Genomic DNA, 17,849 nt, shown 5'->3' on the forward strand with positions numbered 1-17,849 from the left:
TAAGATGACTCATGAACAATTTCCTAGAATTACAATCAAATATGAAAATGCTGAGAAAGAACACAGTGTGATATTGCAAGATCAGTAATTAAAAAGATGTGCAAAACAGTTGATGCCGTGGCTGTACCAGAAAGTGAGTGGCATATCTGTTGAAGCCTCACTACAACCTAATGTGAAAAACAATTTGGGACAATCTGACACACAACTGATTCTATGCACCAATCTGTTCCTGTGGATGAGAGATGACCGAAATGAAACAGCAGTTGCACAAAAATAGCCAAGGTGACTTCATCAGAGAGAAAGAGTGGTCATTGTTTTCTAGGATGCAAAAGGGATTTGTATTTTAGATTAGCTTGCAAGACTGAAACAATACCTCACAAATACTATGCAAGTATTCTGACTCAACTGGATGAAAAAATATGGAGCCAAGACCCAGGGGGGAAAAAAAAGTTTATCGTCAGTGAAATGCATATGGTCACAAAGGCACTTTCACAATAGGAAAACTGGGAGTTTCAAGTGTGAAGTCTTCAAATATCTATTCCATTCTCCAATTTTTTCACATTCTGACTTTAGCTTCTTCTTCTTTTCTTTTTGTATGAATGATTCACTTAAGACTATATGCGTCACAGCTCAAAACCATTTTGTGAGTCAACAACTGGATATGTTTTCACTGCTCTGTCTCTTGTAACTCCGTTGGACATGGAGGTAGCAAATGAGGATGTAGGATGTTCATGACATACTGCTGTGCTGTCAGAGTGACCTGAAGTCATATCCGATGCTGCCCCACACGCCCTCTCCCTATGTCGTTGTCATACTGACTGACAACTGCAATCGCGGGTCTTGCAGAATGTGACTCACTGCTGATCACATGACAGGTGCAGGTGTGAAAGGGTTACAATGTGCTCAGTGTACATTACAGCGATTCTCCCATGGGCTCGTCAGACACGGTCAACTGGAAGCTTGCTGACAAGCACGCTGCCCTTACGTTCCCAAGCAGTCCAACATGGGGCCACTACCACATCTGAATGTCTCACAAATCTGCATATTGCATAATTCAATCAGCCTGGCAAATGGAGACACACAATTAGGCCCCTTCAAATTTTGTTACATGCTGATAATGCTGACTCACAGAAGTACAGGGCATCTGTGTCCTTCACAGGGATCACTCAACATCTTACACTCTTCACATCTCTTATAGCTCCTACCATTCATGGTAACAATCCAAGACACAAACAAAGCTAATGCAATCTGGTGGCCTTTGTATCCATTTCAGAGAGTTGCGACTCTCATAATTTACCACTGGTATGCACACTCGTGAAACTACGTTGCTTCAGGGAGCTTCCCTTTTTTTTCTTCAAGCAGTTTAGTTCTTTGAATCCATTTTTCTTGTAGCTCAGAATAATTATTTTATTGTGTAGCAAACTTACAGACTAGCATTCTGCTCTGAGCTGTCGGAGTTGGCGGTCATGTGTGTGTGAGGTGTGCTTGCTTGTGTGAATGAATGGTGTGTATTTCTATTTCTTTTTCTGATGAAGGTTGTGGCCAAAAGCTTATGTGTAAGTGTCTTAACTGTGCCTGTCTGCATTTTAACGTGCCATCTTTATGGTAATTAGCACTCTATCTTTTCCTACACTGCTGATATTCCAACCTGGAGTTTCCATTGTTTGAACTTACGGTCTACTGTTTTATTTTGCAGTGCACTTCTACAAGTGTAATACACAAATGTTGCCTTAGGAAAGAGTCACAATAACATCCATGTCTACCGTTTGCTATTTTTTACTAAATAGCATGTCACACTCGAAATTTAACTTAGCCAATGAAATAAGTTTGAAGATTTATTGTGTGTAAAAGATACTATGGCCCACTGTGTGGGAAATGTGGGAAGTTCTGTGCAGAGACGGAGTTATCCACAGACGTGGTAAGTCTGGGGAGCTATACGGGTGTTAAAACATCGCCACCTGCTGGGATGAGGGGCCACTTACTCTGTGGTGGCGCTGTGCCAGCAACGAGCTCGACCCATTGATTAGCACCACACATGACAATGACCAACCAGCTGCTTCTCTGTGCAGAGATATAAAATTTATCGATTTTGGACATCGGGTGACAATCTGTCACATGGAGAACAATGTTTACTCTGGCAATTTTAACACTAATCTAGTGTTCTGCAACATATTAATGTGAAATGTTGTCTATGATGTTGAAGCGTGTAAGTTAAACTGATATCTGAGAATTTGTTGTTTTTGTGGCACTATCTGCAAAATGACCTCTCTTGCAGCTCCAAGCATAAATGTCAAGTGAAGAAGAATAATTAGCACAGCACACTGGAACTGAGTAGGGATCCGGTTTACTGCTCGGCCACTAAATTAGCATATTGTGAGTACACAAGAATAGACGCTGTACACACTTGCATATACTACATACACAAGTACAAGCATGGATCAAGCTACTGTGAAACTGCACTCTGTGTGACTCATCACTACATCAGAATACTGTAAATGTAGTGATTCCAATTTCTTAAGGTCTCTTCCTGTTTGTTTTCATCAGTTGGATCTTATTTTTCAAGTATGTGGGAATCCAATGAGCTTCCTGTTTGGACACATTCTTTCTGTATGTCCCACAAGTTGGATTCTTTGGAGACACATTGTAACAAGAGTTTTTAGGAATTTGATGGAGATTTCACGCTGGGTTCTGTGTGATGTGTTCCATCTTTTATTCTTGGGCCTAAGATTTTTACTACAATTTTACATTCTTCTAATTCAGTTTGCTGTTTTCATGTCTTGTGTTGGACAAAGAGTCTCTCTCATGCATAAAGAAATTCTAATTTGATCACTGTTGTACAATGTTAGATTTTAAAGTTCCAGGAAAAATACTTTTAGTTAACTGAGAGACAGTTTGTATTTTCTGAAGTCTGTATTCTATGGCCTTCTTTTCATTATGATGTTCAGTGGTCTTTTTCACCTAATTATTTAAACTCTTTAACACCAAATACTATGTTGTTGCCTATATAAGTTCAACTAGTGCCATTTTGGTATCAGCCAAGAATTTTTTCTCCAGGTGAAATTAGTAGTCCAATTTTCCTAGCTTGCTCCCTTAATATTTCAAATTGCTTTAGCACATCAGTAATGTTTTTGTCAATTAGTATTATGTCATCGGTATAGGTTACACAATATAATTCTATCTTTAAGTTTACGTTCTAGTCAGTGTAATAGTGCACCTGCTCTTCTCCATTACCTTACCATTTTCTTAGGGGCATAGTTGAATAGCAATGTGATATGCCATCCCATTTTCATATTCTTATGTCTGTCTTAAATTACACTGCTTGAAAAAAAGTGAGACACTCAGAAGGTGGGGAGAAAACAAATTGAAACATAGCGAATTTAGAGGATATGTGATGTTATTTCAGTGATAACAAAACAGAGTCAAATTTACACAGAACTTATCAGTTTGAGCCCACTTATCAATACAGCAATGCACCCTGTCTGGCCTGGACAGTGCGGGAGGATGTCGTAAAGCTGCTGCATACCCTCCTGAGAAAGGTGATCCACAACTGTTGTAACTGGACATTGCAATCATGGATACAGGCAGTGGGACGGAGTTGACGTCCATGTTGGTCCCATAATGTTCTATCGGGGACAGATATGGGGATTTTGCTGGCCACAGGAGTATATCAACATCACACAGACAATTTAAAGAGACACATACTACATGTGGACAAGCACTGGCCTGTTGAAAAATAGCACCACAATACTATTACACACTGCTGTACCATCAGAGTTCCCTCGGCCATTACAAGCCGTGACTTGAAGTCATACCCAATGGCTCCCCACACCATGGGACTCCTTTGTGACCCCCCCCCCAAAAATGTGGAAGAATGGGACCTCTCCCAATCTCCCCGGGTCACTGTCAAACTTCTCCACGATAGTCATTTGGAGCAGTGCAGGACTGGGACTCATTAGTGAACATAATGTGACACCATTCATTAGCAGTCCATACTTCTCGATCATGGCACCACTTCGCATGCAGTCATTTGCTTGAGTGTTAATGGCAGCCTATGTGCAGGATGGCAATGCCATAGTCTGGCTGCTCCTAGCTGTATGACACAGCATGTTGCAAGGAGTCTATTACAGTGAACTCCTGTTTATCCGAAATGATCAGGACGGTGGCCGGTTCCGATAACGAAAATTTCAGATAAATCAAAGTCCCCCTGTTTTCACATGTGAACACTACAAATTGTGTCAATATTGCGAAATACGATCGTAAAACGTGCGTAGGGTATGTAAAACGTTTCTGATACGGTTGCAAACAACCCTGTACTTTTTTACTGAAAAAATTGTGTTGACATGTTAAAAAGGCACCAAACTATGATTGAAAACTCAAAGCTTTTAAATGCTGTATAACAAAGCTCGTTTATTTTGCATTCTTACAGAAAAAAATCTCCCTTATTTGGCAGCAGGAAAAAACAGGAGTTTTAATTTTATTACCTGCTCTTTTGAATAAAAAATAAACTACTGAACAAAATTGTGAAACAAATCTAGAGATTACTCAAAGGAACGAAAAGTCTGTCTAGAGGAACTTTCAAGAAAATTAAAAAAAAGAAACCTTTTAAGTTATGGACATAGAAGTTCTAGGATGCTTCATTAGAGTTTATTTTTTGGTAACGAAGTCACGAATGTCTTTTTTTTTGTTTTTTTGCTTGAGAAACTATTGCTGCAACAATACATCTCCAACATTGAAATCAAACTATTTCAGGATAAATAGTCTCCTCCTGTTGGCTGATGTACTCCAGGGCAGTTTGGATCACTTCGTAACAGAATGTGTGAGGAATATTTTTCTCTGATTCATCATCAGAAACATAGTCTTCTAACGCTTTATGATCGGTCACAATTTGGACGATTTCATCCTCAGTCACATGAAAAAATGCCATTTTCCATCCACTCTTCAATGTCTTCGAAGTGTGTGTCTTTACAACCAGCTTCTCCAGTACATTCACCAAAATTATGTCAGCTTGAGTTTCGGTGTTGCCTCCTCCTTCCCACCACTTAGGTTGCCTTACGATCTAAGAGTTTTTTCCAAGACCTAACAAGAGGAACTGGAGGAATTAGATTCCAAGCTTCAGCAATCAATGAATGACACTTAAAACATCGATTTTTTTAAGAGCTTCCACAAAATCATCTGCAGCATCAATCACACCTATTAAGTATTCCAGCATCTTGCGTCTGTAATGTTTTTCTATCGCCTCAAGAATACCTTGGTCCATCGGTTGACATAGAGATGTGACATTTTGTGGGAGAAATACAACTTTGATATCCCCATCTTGCAGATCACCTGGGTGATAAGGAGCATTATCCACAAGAAGTAGCGCTTTTCAAGGAAGTCCTTTTCCTTCCATGTAATTTACTACAGCTGGAACAAACTCTGCCTGGAACCACTCTCTGAAGATGGCACTGTTCATACATGCCTTAAGACTGATTCGTGTACCTCAGTGGCAAAGCTGGTTGGTTGGTGTCTAAATGCTCTTGGTGTTTTGGATTTGCCAATTAAAGTAAGACACAGTTTATGATTGCCAGTGGCATTACTGCAAGTGAGGACAGTAAATCTTTCTTTGATTTTTTTGTACCCGGAAGCCATTTCTTCTTCTTTAGAGGCAAGGGTTTTCGTTGGCAGCATTTTGTAATTCAACTCAGTCTCATCACATTTGTAAAGTTGATTGCCAGTATAACCTCCTTTGTCAATGATTGTGTGCAGTTTCTTCTTAAAATCAGCGTAGCAGCTTCATCCCCAGATAATGATTTGGCACTGATGGCAATTTCATGAATGCCATGCCGCTTCTTGAAACAATCCTGCCGGCCATTACTTCCGAGGAATTCTTGCTTCTTTCCTTCAATCAGCTCATCAGCTCATTTTGACAAAGTAGAGGACGTGAAACTGACACATCTTTGGCTCTTATTTATTCGTGCCACAAAAATAATGCCTCTTCTAACTGAGGATGTGCACCTTTTCTCATTGTTTTTCAAGATTTCACTGCGCTGCCCAATGCTTGGATGGAACAAAATTTTTCAATTCCTGATCGATTTGTCTTCCGATCAGTAATTGTACTCCTACTCTGCAGCAACTTTTGTGGGTGGCTCACCAGCATCAATTCTCTGCAAAGTGTGAAGCTCTTTTTCCAACAAGATCACATTCGTTTTATGTTTTGTGCCCGTAGTCACGTTCAGTGTTCTTTTTACAGACACTCGACTGAGTCCTTTATGGTTTTTGGCCCCTTTTATCTCTGGACACTTTAAGGCACATAGTGGGAGCACAAAACCTCAAATCAGAAACACACAGATGCAAAACTTGACAACACTCGAGATGCACTAGACAAACTTTTGATTTTTGAAACCAGGCTGTGGCAGCCATCAAATGAAAGCATTCGATACATCTATGCCATTTCCTCTGTTCTACCCAAGCCCACGTGGCAACACAACAGGGTGTTGTACGTTCACTGTTAAACACTCAGCTTTGGTGTACCGACAACAAGTGGAAAGTGTTAGGCGGCGCACTCTAATTGTCGGTTTCGACAGGGCTACGTTGCGCTGCATAGAACAATACTGTATGTACTGTACTTCCAAGGAGTTCCAATAGATGGCAGTGGCATACGAATAAGAAACACACTAGAGCTTCAACCAACACACGCACGAATTGATGATACTTGGACTTTTGACACGCACCAGTGCACTGATTAGCAGTAGATTGCCAAAAAACACTAGCAAATGCTTGGCTCCAGGTGCATGCAAATTGAAACTTGTCAAGCGTCAATCTAGCTAGCCAAAAGTGTAGCTGCACGAGAGTTTACTGTACTTGTTCTCAGATGGCAGTCACAGACATGAACAGATTACAATGTACTCAGTACACTACACAGTGATGCTCCCTTGTAGCGGTCTGATGTAGTCAACTGGAAGATTGATGATGAGTATGCCCTTACTTTCCAACATCAGGCCACTGTCAGATCCAAATACTCCAAAAATACAGATGTTGCAAGGTTTAACCAGGCGACCAAATGGACATCCACAATGAGGTTTCTTTCAAACTCTCATCAGATAATGCTGTCTCACACCAATATGCAGCACCTTCATATCCTCCAGAGTGATGATTCAACATCTGACGCTATTCACATCCCTTATGTACCACACGATGCTTGCTAAACAGCAATAAAAACAAAGAACACTAATGAATAATGAAGGAAAAGACAGACTGTTACTTACCATAAAGAAGATACCTTAGGCTGCAGATGGGCAGAATTAAAAGAAACTTACACAAAGCTTTCAGCCACAGCCTTCATCAGTAAGTAGTAATCTGTCTTTTCCAACATTGTTGATATTCCTACTGGAGTTTCCATTGTTTCAAGGACACTGACGCTTTTCTGTGAGTGTTTCCTTTATGATGTTTTCTGCATTTTAGCTATTTTTAAAAAAAGAAAAAAAAAAGAAAGAAAGAAAAAAAAAAGATTTGTTGCTGGAAAACTTCTGAAGTCCAATAAAGGAGTTACAACAGCCATATATGGTTATCTGGTGGACCTTGCAGAACCAAATTCTAGGGCTGAAATGTACTGTTGACCAATGGGCATTAATCAGAATGAATACTAAATAAAAAATTAAATCCAATTTTACACAAAAAACTCAGGTTCTATCACTGTTGTTTTTCGTTCTGTTTTGCTCTTATGTTTGCTATGACTTGTTAAGCAGAAATTTTCTTTCTATCTATAGAGTTACATTTGCTGTAATGTATCTTACCTGCATGTTGTTTCTTCTTTCTTCTCACTGCTGCCCCAATCATGGCAAGCAAGTCATCCTCACTGCATTTGCTTCGTATTGCATCTCTGAAACAACAGTTAAAACACCCGTTAAACAGTACCAGGCCAACACCACACAGTGAAATGTTGGTACACTAAAAAGGAAGAAAAACTTTGCAGAAATCTTCAACAGTAATCTTGTAGTCTGCAGTAGGCAACAGCAGGATAACAAACCCACTGGACAAAAATGGGAAAGTCATGATAGAAGTTACTTTTATTTTTATAAATAAACAGGTATCTTACACAAATGCTCAAGAGTATACATAGGATCTCGGGCTGAAGAGGTGGAGCAGAAACTGACATTAGTTTTGTTGAAGAGGGAGTAGTGGAACACAGCACAATTTCTTGCAAAATGAAGCCAAATTTATTGATAAACTGTTAATTAATTGCGAAGCTCACTAATGTGACCATTTTACAATAGGTACTTACTGCTTGGAGTATATGTGACTTTTCAGGCTTGCCTGATAGATCTGTTGCAAAAACACTTTGGGTTCCCCACCAGATAACATTATGCAAGTCCCTCCCTCAATATTTCAGTGACACAACGTTTTGGCATCTTCAGGTGATGGTGATTTCCACCATCACTGCTGCAAGATGGAACTGGCAATTTCCACATGACAGCTTTGAAATTTATCATGTGGATGACTATGACCATCATATTTAGAATTCAGAGGATTTCATAGAATACCTGAAAATGCTTAAACTAGAACTTTCAGATCTTTTAGTTAGCTCAAATGTTATATCATTACTTACAAAAGTGCCCTGCAGCCCTCATTAGAGGTTATTAGCAGCAAGTTTGAGAAAGAAATTGTGGTGCTGTTTAAAAATGTGCATACCTCATCCTATTTCTTATGTAACACCAACTACTTTAATCAAGTGGACAGTGTTCCCATGGGAGATCCTCTATTTCCCTTAGTAAATATCCAACATTCCTCCTTCTGGCAGAATGCTGAAGAGACATTTGTGGTGTGGCCCACATAATACAGACACTACCTATGTTCCTGCAGCATTTGCACTCGGTCCATCTAAATATTCAGTTCACTGTGGAAGTACAAAAAGATAGCAGCTTACCATTCCTGGATGTCACGGTTAGAAGAAAAGCTGACAGAACACTGGGGCTTAGTCTCTACTGCAAACTGATACACGCAGAGTTATATTTGCGGTCCAAAAGTTGCCGTCACCCTGCACAATGTGGTGGTGTCTTACACTCCCTGGCACATAGAGCACACGTGATCTCAGATACCGACAGTCTGCCTGGTGAACTGTAACACCTAAGAACAGTGTTCCAGCAGAATGTTTATTCTTGTAAACAGATTTGCAATGTGTTCTGAGCAAAGCAAGTTCAGTGTAGGGATGTAAATGAAGTTACTTAGACAAGCACTGCAAATGGCTTTCCTACCATATTTCAGTGGCATGTTTTCAAAAATAGAAAGAATCACTAAGAGAAACAGAATCAAGTGTGTTTTTTGTCTACCAGCAAAACTAAGGAATTGTTTGTGTTCAGTTAAAGACAATCTTGACCTTAGAAAACACAGATCATATATAAGATCTGATGCCATTATGGGAAATCTTATATAGGGCAGACACCTCACATTGTGCAAGAACACTGTGTTCAACAGCGCTGACAAAAATGCCACCCAGTAAATTAGTGGTAGCAGAGCACTGCCTGAATACAGGGCACCACATGTTTCCCAAGAGGACTGAAATTTTATTCTCAGGATCATCACTCTAGGATTGTGTTTTTAAGAATGAGGCATGTATCCATACGGTGGGCAATCTTACCAACAGGAATATGGAATTTTGACTAAGCACTGCCCAGAATCCAGCACTGACTGCCATGAAATTAAAACAGTGGAAACCAGATCCTCCGATGTATGACCTGATGCAGCACCTTGCAGAGAGTTAATTCAGCGTTTAACCACACGAGTGTCCAGAAGTGCAGTCATTGCCCACAACACATAAGCAGAAGGCTACTATGAATGGCATTTCCATCCAACTGGGAGTGCCTTCGTACTCCTGCTTCTAGCCTGACAAATTTCAGTTCTGCTGTGCAAATATCACCAGTCACATCTTGCAGCAGTGATGACAGGACCCACCACTACCTGAAGATGACGAACAGTTGTGTTGCTGAAATATTGTGAGGCTTGCACAAAGTTATTCAGTGGAAAATCTGAGAAGATTCGTATACATTATTTTTCTGTGACGCAGGTAATGTGCTGCCAAATGTGATAATTTTCTGCATTTGCCTTTTTGTACATTTCAAAATACCCCAAAAATTGGCGAGAAACACTGAACATATGACATAACCAGATGACATACCCCACAGCATGTGCAGCAGTCGGGGTTGAGTGTAAAGGAATGACTGAGCAGTGCAATACTTTCATTTGAGCAAACAGAGCAAATTTCGAAAACATTTTGTAAATATGATCTGTTGTAAATGTAGATGTTACGAAATTACTGTCCCTGCTGTAATCAAGCAAAAGCAGTTCTGATTTTGTGTTTTTTGCTTCTGTCCTCTTTTTGTTTACAGACATTAGTTAGTAAAGAAAACATAGGTCATTTAATGGCAATGATGCTATTCTGAAGTTTATACTCATCTACTTTTTATGCAATACGGTAGGTTTTGATTTGTACTGTACTTTGCAAGAAATCAAGGAAACTGCAAGATCGGTAAATAAAATAATAAACTTCAATATAAATACATAATTGTTAAACACAATGAAAAAATACTGCCTGCCAGATGCAAGACTCAAATCCTGAACGCCATCACTAAAGTCGCACATGTGTGTCCGTAGCCACAATGATATGAATACTTGACTTGGGTTGGGATGATCAAGTGTGACAGACCGAGAGGCTCTACCACTGCAAGCATGACAAGGTACATCATCTGGTGACATTTATCATTCACTTTTGACACATTTCCCAACATTTGTATCGTATCCAACATTTGTGATCCCATGTGTCTTGTATTAAATTACTTGTCTCAGGGTCATCTACAGTGCTTTGGAGGTTTTTAAATGTTAATACGCATCACCCTGTCTGTCTGTGTGTGTGTGTGTGTGTGTGTGTGTGTGTGTGTGTGTGTGTGTGTGTTTATATATATGAAACAAATACTAACAAAGAGATAGAGGGCCTGGCCAGTACTTACCTCAGCTCAGTACAGCCGATACATACACAAAACAGAACAGAAAATTGACGTATCCTAGCTTTCGGAACTTCGTTCCTTCATCAGGGAGGAGAGAGGGGAAAAAAGGGGAAGAAGGGAAAGTGGATTCAGGTTTTGCATCGGGGTCGGTTACAGGGGTAGGAACCACTGGGTAGAGAAGGTGGTCTGGGAATATTGTAGGGTTTGACAAGGATGATACGGAGGTTAGGGGGTTGGCAAAAGGCAACTCTGGGTGGTGTGGGGAGAATATTGTCAAGGGATGATCTCATTTCAGGGCTTGACTTGAGAAAGTCATATCCTTGGCGGAGTAATTAGTTGATGTATTCGAGGCCAGGATAATATTGGGTGACAAGGGGGATGCTTCTGTGTGGTCTGGGGGTAGTACCATTGTTGTTGGGTGGGGAGGAATGTATTGCTTGGGAGATCTGTTTGTGGACAAGGTCTGCAGGATAGTTGTGGGAGAGGAAAGCACTGATATATAATATAATACAGGGAAACATTCCAAATGGGAAAAATATATCTAAAAACAAAGATGATGTAACTTACCAAACGAAAGCATTGGTATGTTGATAGACACACAAACAAACACACACACAAAATTCAAGCTTTCGCAACCCACAGTTGCTTCATCAGCAAAGAGGGAAGGAGAGGGAAAGACGAAAGGATGTGGGTTTTAAGGGAGAGGGTAAGGAGTCATTCCAATCCTGGGAGTGGAAAGACTTACCTTAGGGGGGAAAAAGGACAGGTATACACTCGCACACACACACACATATATCCATCCGCACATATACAGACACAAGCAGGGTATATGTGTGGATGGATATGTGTGTGTGTGTGTGTGTGTGTGTGTGTGTGTGTGTGTGTGTGTGTGTGTGTGTGGCATACTGATCTGATCTGAACTATGCAGCCTTAAAATGGAAGTTTTTTGATCACTCCTTATTTTGCTCCCTGCCACCTTGGCAATATGTACCGCAAATCATCAGACAGACGACCTTCCTGCATGCTTCATGTTGTGTCTAGACAAGACAGCCTAGACACAATGAGAGGAAGCCGAAAGGCATGCTCTAAGTTAAAAAAGGAGGGCGTGAGGTCTGAAACAGGATACGTAATGAATGCTATAAAGAAAAGTACGTAGCTTCTGGAATACTTAACTTTAATCCATCCTTTTGGTACATCTGGAGATTGTGGTGATACAAGTGAGACTCTTTATATACATGCAATGTTACTAATGGCGCCTTGCTAGGTCGTAGCCATTGACTTAGCTGAAGGCTATTCTAACTATCGGCTCGGCTAATGAGCAATGCTTCGTCCATGTAGTCGCTGGCAAAGTCGTCCGTACAACTGGGGTGAGTGCTAGTCCGTATCTCGAGACCTGCCTTGTGGTGGCGCTCGGTCTGCAATCACACAGTGGCGACACGCGGGTCCGACATGTACTAATGGACCCTGGCCAATTTAAAGCTACCACCTAGCAAGTGTGGTGTCTGGCGGTGACACCACATTCCTCCCCTGCAAATCGGCGAATGGTCGTGTTATAAGGCTTCCGCCCGCCGTGGGGAGAACCCCATGTTGACGTATGCGATGAGGTGGGGAGCCTAACAACAGGCGAGGCTGTGCCACCCGCACGCGGCCATTCGGTCCAAGGGGAGCTAGGAAACACCTGAAAACCTAGTCCAGGGTGCACGTCAACATGCGGTGTATGTGCCCGTAAAGAGACAGGAGGGGCCGAAGGGTCGACCTCCATTGCGTCGGGGTACCCGACGCGCGAAGACTCCATGTGGTCCGGAGCGGGCAAGAGTTCCACGGCGGAGGACAGCTGGTCACGGGAAGCGATCGGCGGCGTGTGACCCAGGGAGGCGCTTGGTGGCTGCAGCGAAGCGTCCACTGCGGGCGGCACCAGCTGGACAGGCGGCGGAGGCGGCAGCGGCGCGTCGCCATGGGGCAAAATGGAAGGCATCGTTGGTAACACCTGGGGATGAGGCGAGCCAGTAGATGGGTCCCCAGGGCGCTGACCGGATGGCACCGTCGCTGAAAGCAGACGGGGAGCGGCAGAACCCGTGCAACGACAGAGGTGCAGCTGATTGAGATGCCGACGCACCTCACCAGAGGCCCCCAAAACCAAATACATCACGCGGCCGAGGCAGCAAAGAATGTGCACTGCGAGCCAACGCCGTGAACCTCGATAGTTGCGATAAAATACAACGTCGCCTGGAGCAAAAGCAGAAGTCTGCCGCTGCACAGGAACCTGATGCGGCGGGTGCAGCAAAGACATCAAGGTTCGATGAGGACGACTGTGGAGCAACTCAGCTGGCGAGCGACCATCTCGGGGCTGAGAGCGATACAAAGACAAAATGAGCAACAACGCGTCCTCCCGAGAATGCGACTCTTTCAACTTCAACATCTGTGACTTGAAAGTCCGGACCAATCGTTCAGCGGCACCGTTTGACTGAGGCGAAAACGGCGCGGATGTCAGATGTTGAATACCATTGGCCTGGCAGAATGACTGAAATTCTGCGGACATGAATTGTGAGCCATTGTCGGAAACAATAGTCTGCGGAAGACCTTCAATGCAAAAGATGCAGACAACGCTTGGATGGTGGCAGTTGATGTCGTGGAAGACATCCGGACAACAAAAGGAAAATTACTGAAGGCATCTACCAGAACAAACCACCGAGCATACCAGAATGGACCAGCAAAATCGATGTGCAAGCGTTGCCAAGGGGAAGTGGCTCTTGGCCATGCAAAGACTTTCCGCGGCAGTGCGGATTGTTCTTTGGCACACGCCACGCAAGAAGAACACATATTCGTAATCGCAGCATCGATTCCGAACCAAGTACAGTGCTGACGAGGAAGTTGTTTCGTTTGCACTATACCCCAATGTCCTCGGTGAAGAAGCCGTAAAACAGAGGACTGTAACGAACGTGGGACCACGATTCTGGACTGATCATTATCAGAACGCAACAACAAAACACCGCGTCGAACAAAAAGTCTCTCCTTGTGAGCAAAAAATCAGCAAACCAACGGATCCTCGATCCGAGACTTTGACAAAGGCCATTGCGTAGCAACAAAATGCAAAACGGTAGCAAGGACCGGGTCAGCAGCTGTGGCTGTAGCTACACGACGAAAATCAATCGGAAACGAGTCGACCACGTCATCGGTTTCCGAATCAATGAACATGCAAGCAAGTTCAGAAGAATCGAATGCTCTATCCTCAGCAACAGGCAAACGGGACAACGCATCGGAGTTTCCGTGCTTAGCAGTGGACCGATACAAGATATCGTAGCGGTACTGCGAGAGGAAAATAGACCAGCGAATGAATTTCTGCGCTGTACGCGGAGGTACAGGCTTGTTCGGATGAAAAAGCGACATCAAAGGTTTGTGGTCTGTGATGATGGTAAAGTGACGACCATACAAGAAATCATGGAACTTAGTAACACCAAACACGAGAGCCAAAGCTTCTTTCTCTATCTGTGAATAATTTCTTTGCGCAGACGAGAGCAATTTGGATGCAAAGGCAATAGGGCGATCATGCGACCCATCTTTGTGCGCAAGCACAGCACCGATCCCGAAATCCGATGCATCTACCATCAACAAAAGGGGTTTCTGGGGATTGAATGGCGTAAGGCAAGTATTAGAAAGCAACGCCGATTTCAACTGGCGAAAGGCGCGTTCGCATTCCGTCGTCCAGACGAACGGAACACCCTTACGGCGTAAGCTATGAATCGTAGCTGAAATGGAAGAGGCATTGCGCAGAAAGCGATGATAATAGTTAATTTTACCCAACACACTCTGTAGCTGCTTCAAATTCTGCGGCAAAGGCAAGTCTTGTATGGCACGGAGGTGCTCTGGACTCGGATGTATGCCTTGGGCATTGATGACATGTCCCAGGTATGGTAAGTCACGAGCAAAAAACACACATTTGTCCTTCCGCAAGCGAAGACCATTTTGTCGCAATACCTGAAATAATGTTCGTAGGTGTGCTAAATGCTCGTCTGCTGTCTTTCCGGAGATCACAATATCGTCCAGATAGTTCGCAGCAGTTGGGACTGATGCACAAACAGTTTGTAAATATTGCTGAAACAATGCAGGGGCGGATGCACACCCGAATGGCAGTCTTTTGAATCGGTACAAACCAAGATGCGTGTTAACCACCAAGACGCGCTGGGATTCTTCGTCCACTGGTATTTGGAAGTACGCATCTGTGACGTCCAACTTTGAAAAATATTTACCCGGGCACAGTTTGTCAAAAAGATCTTCCAGGCGGGGTAATGGAAAAGTTGCAAACACTAGTTGTGGATTCACAGTGGCCTTGAAGTCCACACAAAGTCTCAGTTTTCCGGAAGGTTTGGGCAAAATTACTAATGGTGAGGCCCAGAGAGAAGCCTGCACACGTTCAATTACACCTTGTGATTCTAAATTGTGTAATGTTCTTGCAACCTCATCATGCAATGCGTGAGGAACATTGCACGCTCTGAAAAATTTCGGTTGCCCGTTGACTTTCAGTTCCAAATGTGCTTCATAGTTTTTAGCGCAACCTAAGCCCGGCGCAAAAATGTCTGCAAATTCTTCACACAGACGAGAAACACTGTCTGAAGGCACAGTCTGATTCACTGATAGGACCTGATTTGCTATAGACATGTTAAACAACTGAAATAAATCGAAACCAAACAAGTTCACTGCAGTAGAAGAACGAAGAACGTAAAATGAGACAATTTTTGTTTGTCCCTTGTATGTTGCAAGAAGGCTGCACTGTCCTAACACAGGGGATATTCTGACCTGAATAACTATTTAACTTAACATTTGCGGCACGCAACGGAGGTTTGCCCAGTTGTTTGTACGTGTCGTGATTGAGCAACGAAACTGCAGCTCCGGTATTGAGCTGGAATGGTATGACCATTCCATTAAAATCCAAATCTACAAAAAGTTTATTGTCCTGCTGACGACAAGAGCAACTGTCTCGTGCAATTTGAACTGATACAGGTACAGCATCACTTGCTAATTGACGTGATTTCCGGCGACGACGACGCACACTTTGTGTGGGACGAACACTGTCACTGTTTGAGAAAGTGGCACTGGACGGGGTGGAATTCACTACATGAATGTCCATGGGCGAAGGTCCACGAGCCTGAGTGTCCTTGGTTCGATTCCGGCGCGAAGCAAAAGGCCTGGAATGGTTGTGATTGTCTGATCTGAGCTTTTTCTGGCAAACACTTTGAACATGTCCTTTCTTATTACAGAAAAAGCAAATAGCTTGGCGTGACGGGCAGTTTTCACGCGAATGTCTAGTAGCACACCGCGGGCATGATTTTACTGTAGTTGTATGCTGTCGCGGCACACCTGGTTTAGAGCGTAGTGGCAGCTGCGTGGACGTGCGCGAGGGCAGTTTACCGGGCCGTGCAGCGCGCCCGGCGGGCTGGTTAATGTTACACACGGCTGGCGAAGTTGCAAATGATTCCTGAGCAAAGTGAAGTGTGTCTTGTCTATCTAATATGTCTATCACTTGCTGAAGGGAGGGATTAACTAGTTTCAAAATCTGTTCCCATATACGAACATCAGAAACGTTCTGTGCAATTGCATCACGGACCATTGTATCTGAATAAGGGAGTCCACATTCACACTCAAAAGCACAATCCCTTGTAGGCCTTGCAATGTTGCAACCCACTCCCTATTAGTTTGACCGGCCGTACGTTTTGTACGAAAGAACGTATACCTTTTTGCAACTACATTAACTGTTTCCTTGAAATAGGCATCTAAAGCAGACAAAAGTTCTTCGTAGGACAGAGTTGCTACGTCGCATTGGGGAAATAATTTCACTATCACACGGTACGTTTGCACCCCTACACATGCCAATAAATGAGGCTGCCGCTCGTTACCTTGAATTCTGTAGGCGGCGAGATGAAATCCAAACTGGCGTGACCACTCCGTCCATGTTTCCTTAGCTGGGTCAAACGGCCTAAAAGTCGGTGCAACTGCGAGTTGTGGCTGCGGTAGTAGTAGAGCGGTGGCTGCCGCATCGTTGTGCAGTTCACGTTGACCCTGGACGAGCCGTCCAAGGGCATCCAATAACGCCTGCGTCTGCTGATTCTGCAAGTGATAAAATTCGGACAGTACATCTGGCGAAGCCATGACACAAGTAAATGTAAGCAATTTGAAAGAACAAGACCCTTTCCGTTGACTTGTCGCCAAAAATTGTTGTGTCTAGACAAGACAGCCTAGACACAATGAGAGGAAGCCGAAAGGCACGCGCTAAGTTAAAAAAGGAGGGCGTGAGGTCTGAAACAGGATACGTAATGATTGCTTGTGTGTTGTGCCTGGTGCAACTTTGTTTTCTTTATGGTAAATAGTGATCTATCTTTCCCTGCACACACACAGAGAAAAAAAACTGCCAAGTCCAGCAGCTAGGGGCAAGCTGCTGGAGTTGGCAGTCATATGTGTGTGACATGTGCTTGCCTGTGTGTATGAATGTGTGTGTTTCTCTGTATCTCTTTTGCTGATGAAGGCTGTGGCCGAAAGCTTTGTGTAAGTGCCTTTTTAATTGTGCCTGTCTACAATGTAACATGTCTTCTTTGCAGTAAGCAGCAATCTATGTTTTCCTATATTTTTCATTTACACAGATGTAATTAACAAATCAGAGTCTATTTATTCCAGAGAAGTGACAGTTTGTTCATGACAGTTCAGCACAAATCTGATTTTTTATATACAGCAAGGCTACCTATAAATTATTCTGTGTGCCAGTGTTCATGCTGACTATAGGGATTCACACTGATCATGTGTAATTTGACACCTGGTCCTGTAAAGTTACTTCTGCTCAACGTGAAAAATTCTCCAATTCACATTTTGTAATTAACCTTAACA

General features: G+C 42.9%; 1 protein-coding gene across 1 annotated transcript in view; it reads right to left on the reverse strand.

The window, feature by feature from the left end:
* LOC126440373 (molybdenum cofactor biosynthesis protein 1-like) overlaps positions 1-17,849 on the reverse strand; it is a 77,337-nt gene that overhangs the window by 14,411 nt on the left and 45,077 nt on the right. The window contains exon 7 of the mRNA XM_050090661.1: positions 7,773-7,858. Coding sequence (XP_049946618.1) covers positions 7,773-7,858 — 86 coding nt within the window. The remainder of the gene's footprint in view (positions 1-7,772; positions 7,859-17,849) is intronic.

Source organism: Schistocerca serialis, unplaced genomic scaffold (assembly GCF_023864345.2).
Source record: "Schistocerca serialis cubense isolate TAMUIC-IGC-003099 unplaced genomic scaffold, iqSchSeri2.2 HiC_scaffold_1362, whole genome shotgun sequence".
Classification (NCBI taxonomy): Eukaryota; Metazoa; Arthropoda; class Insecta; order Orthoptera; family Acrididae; genus Schistocerca; species Schistocerca serialis.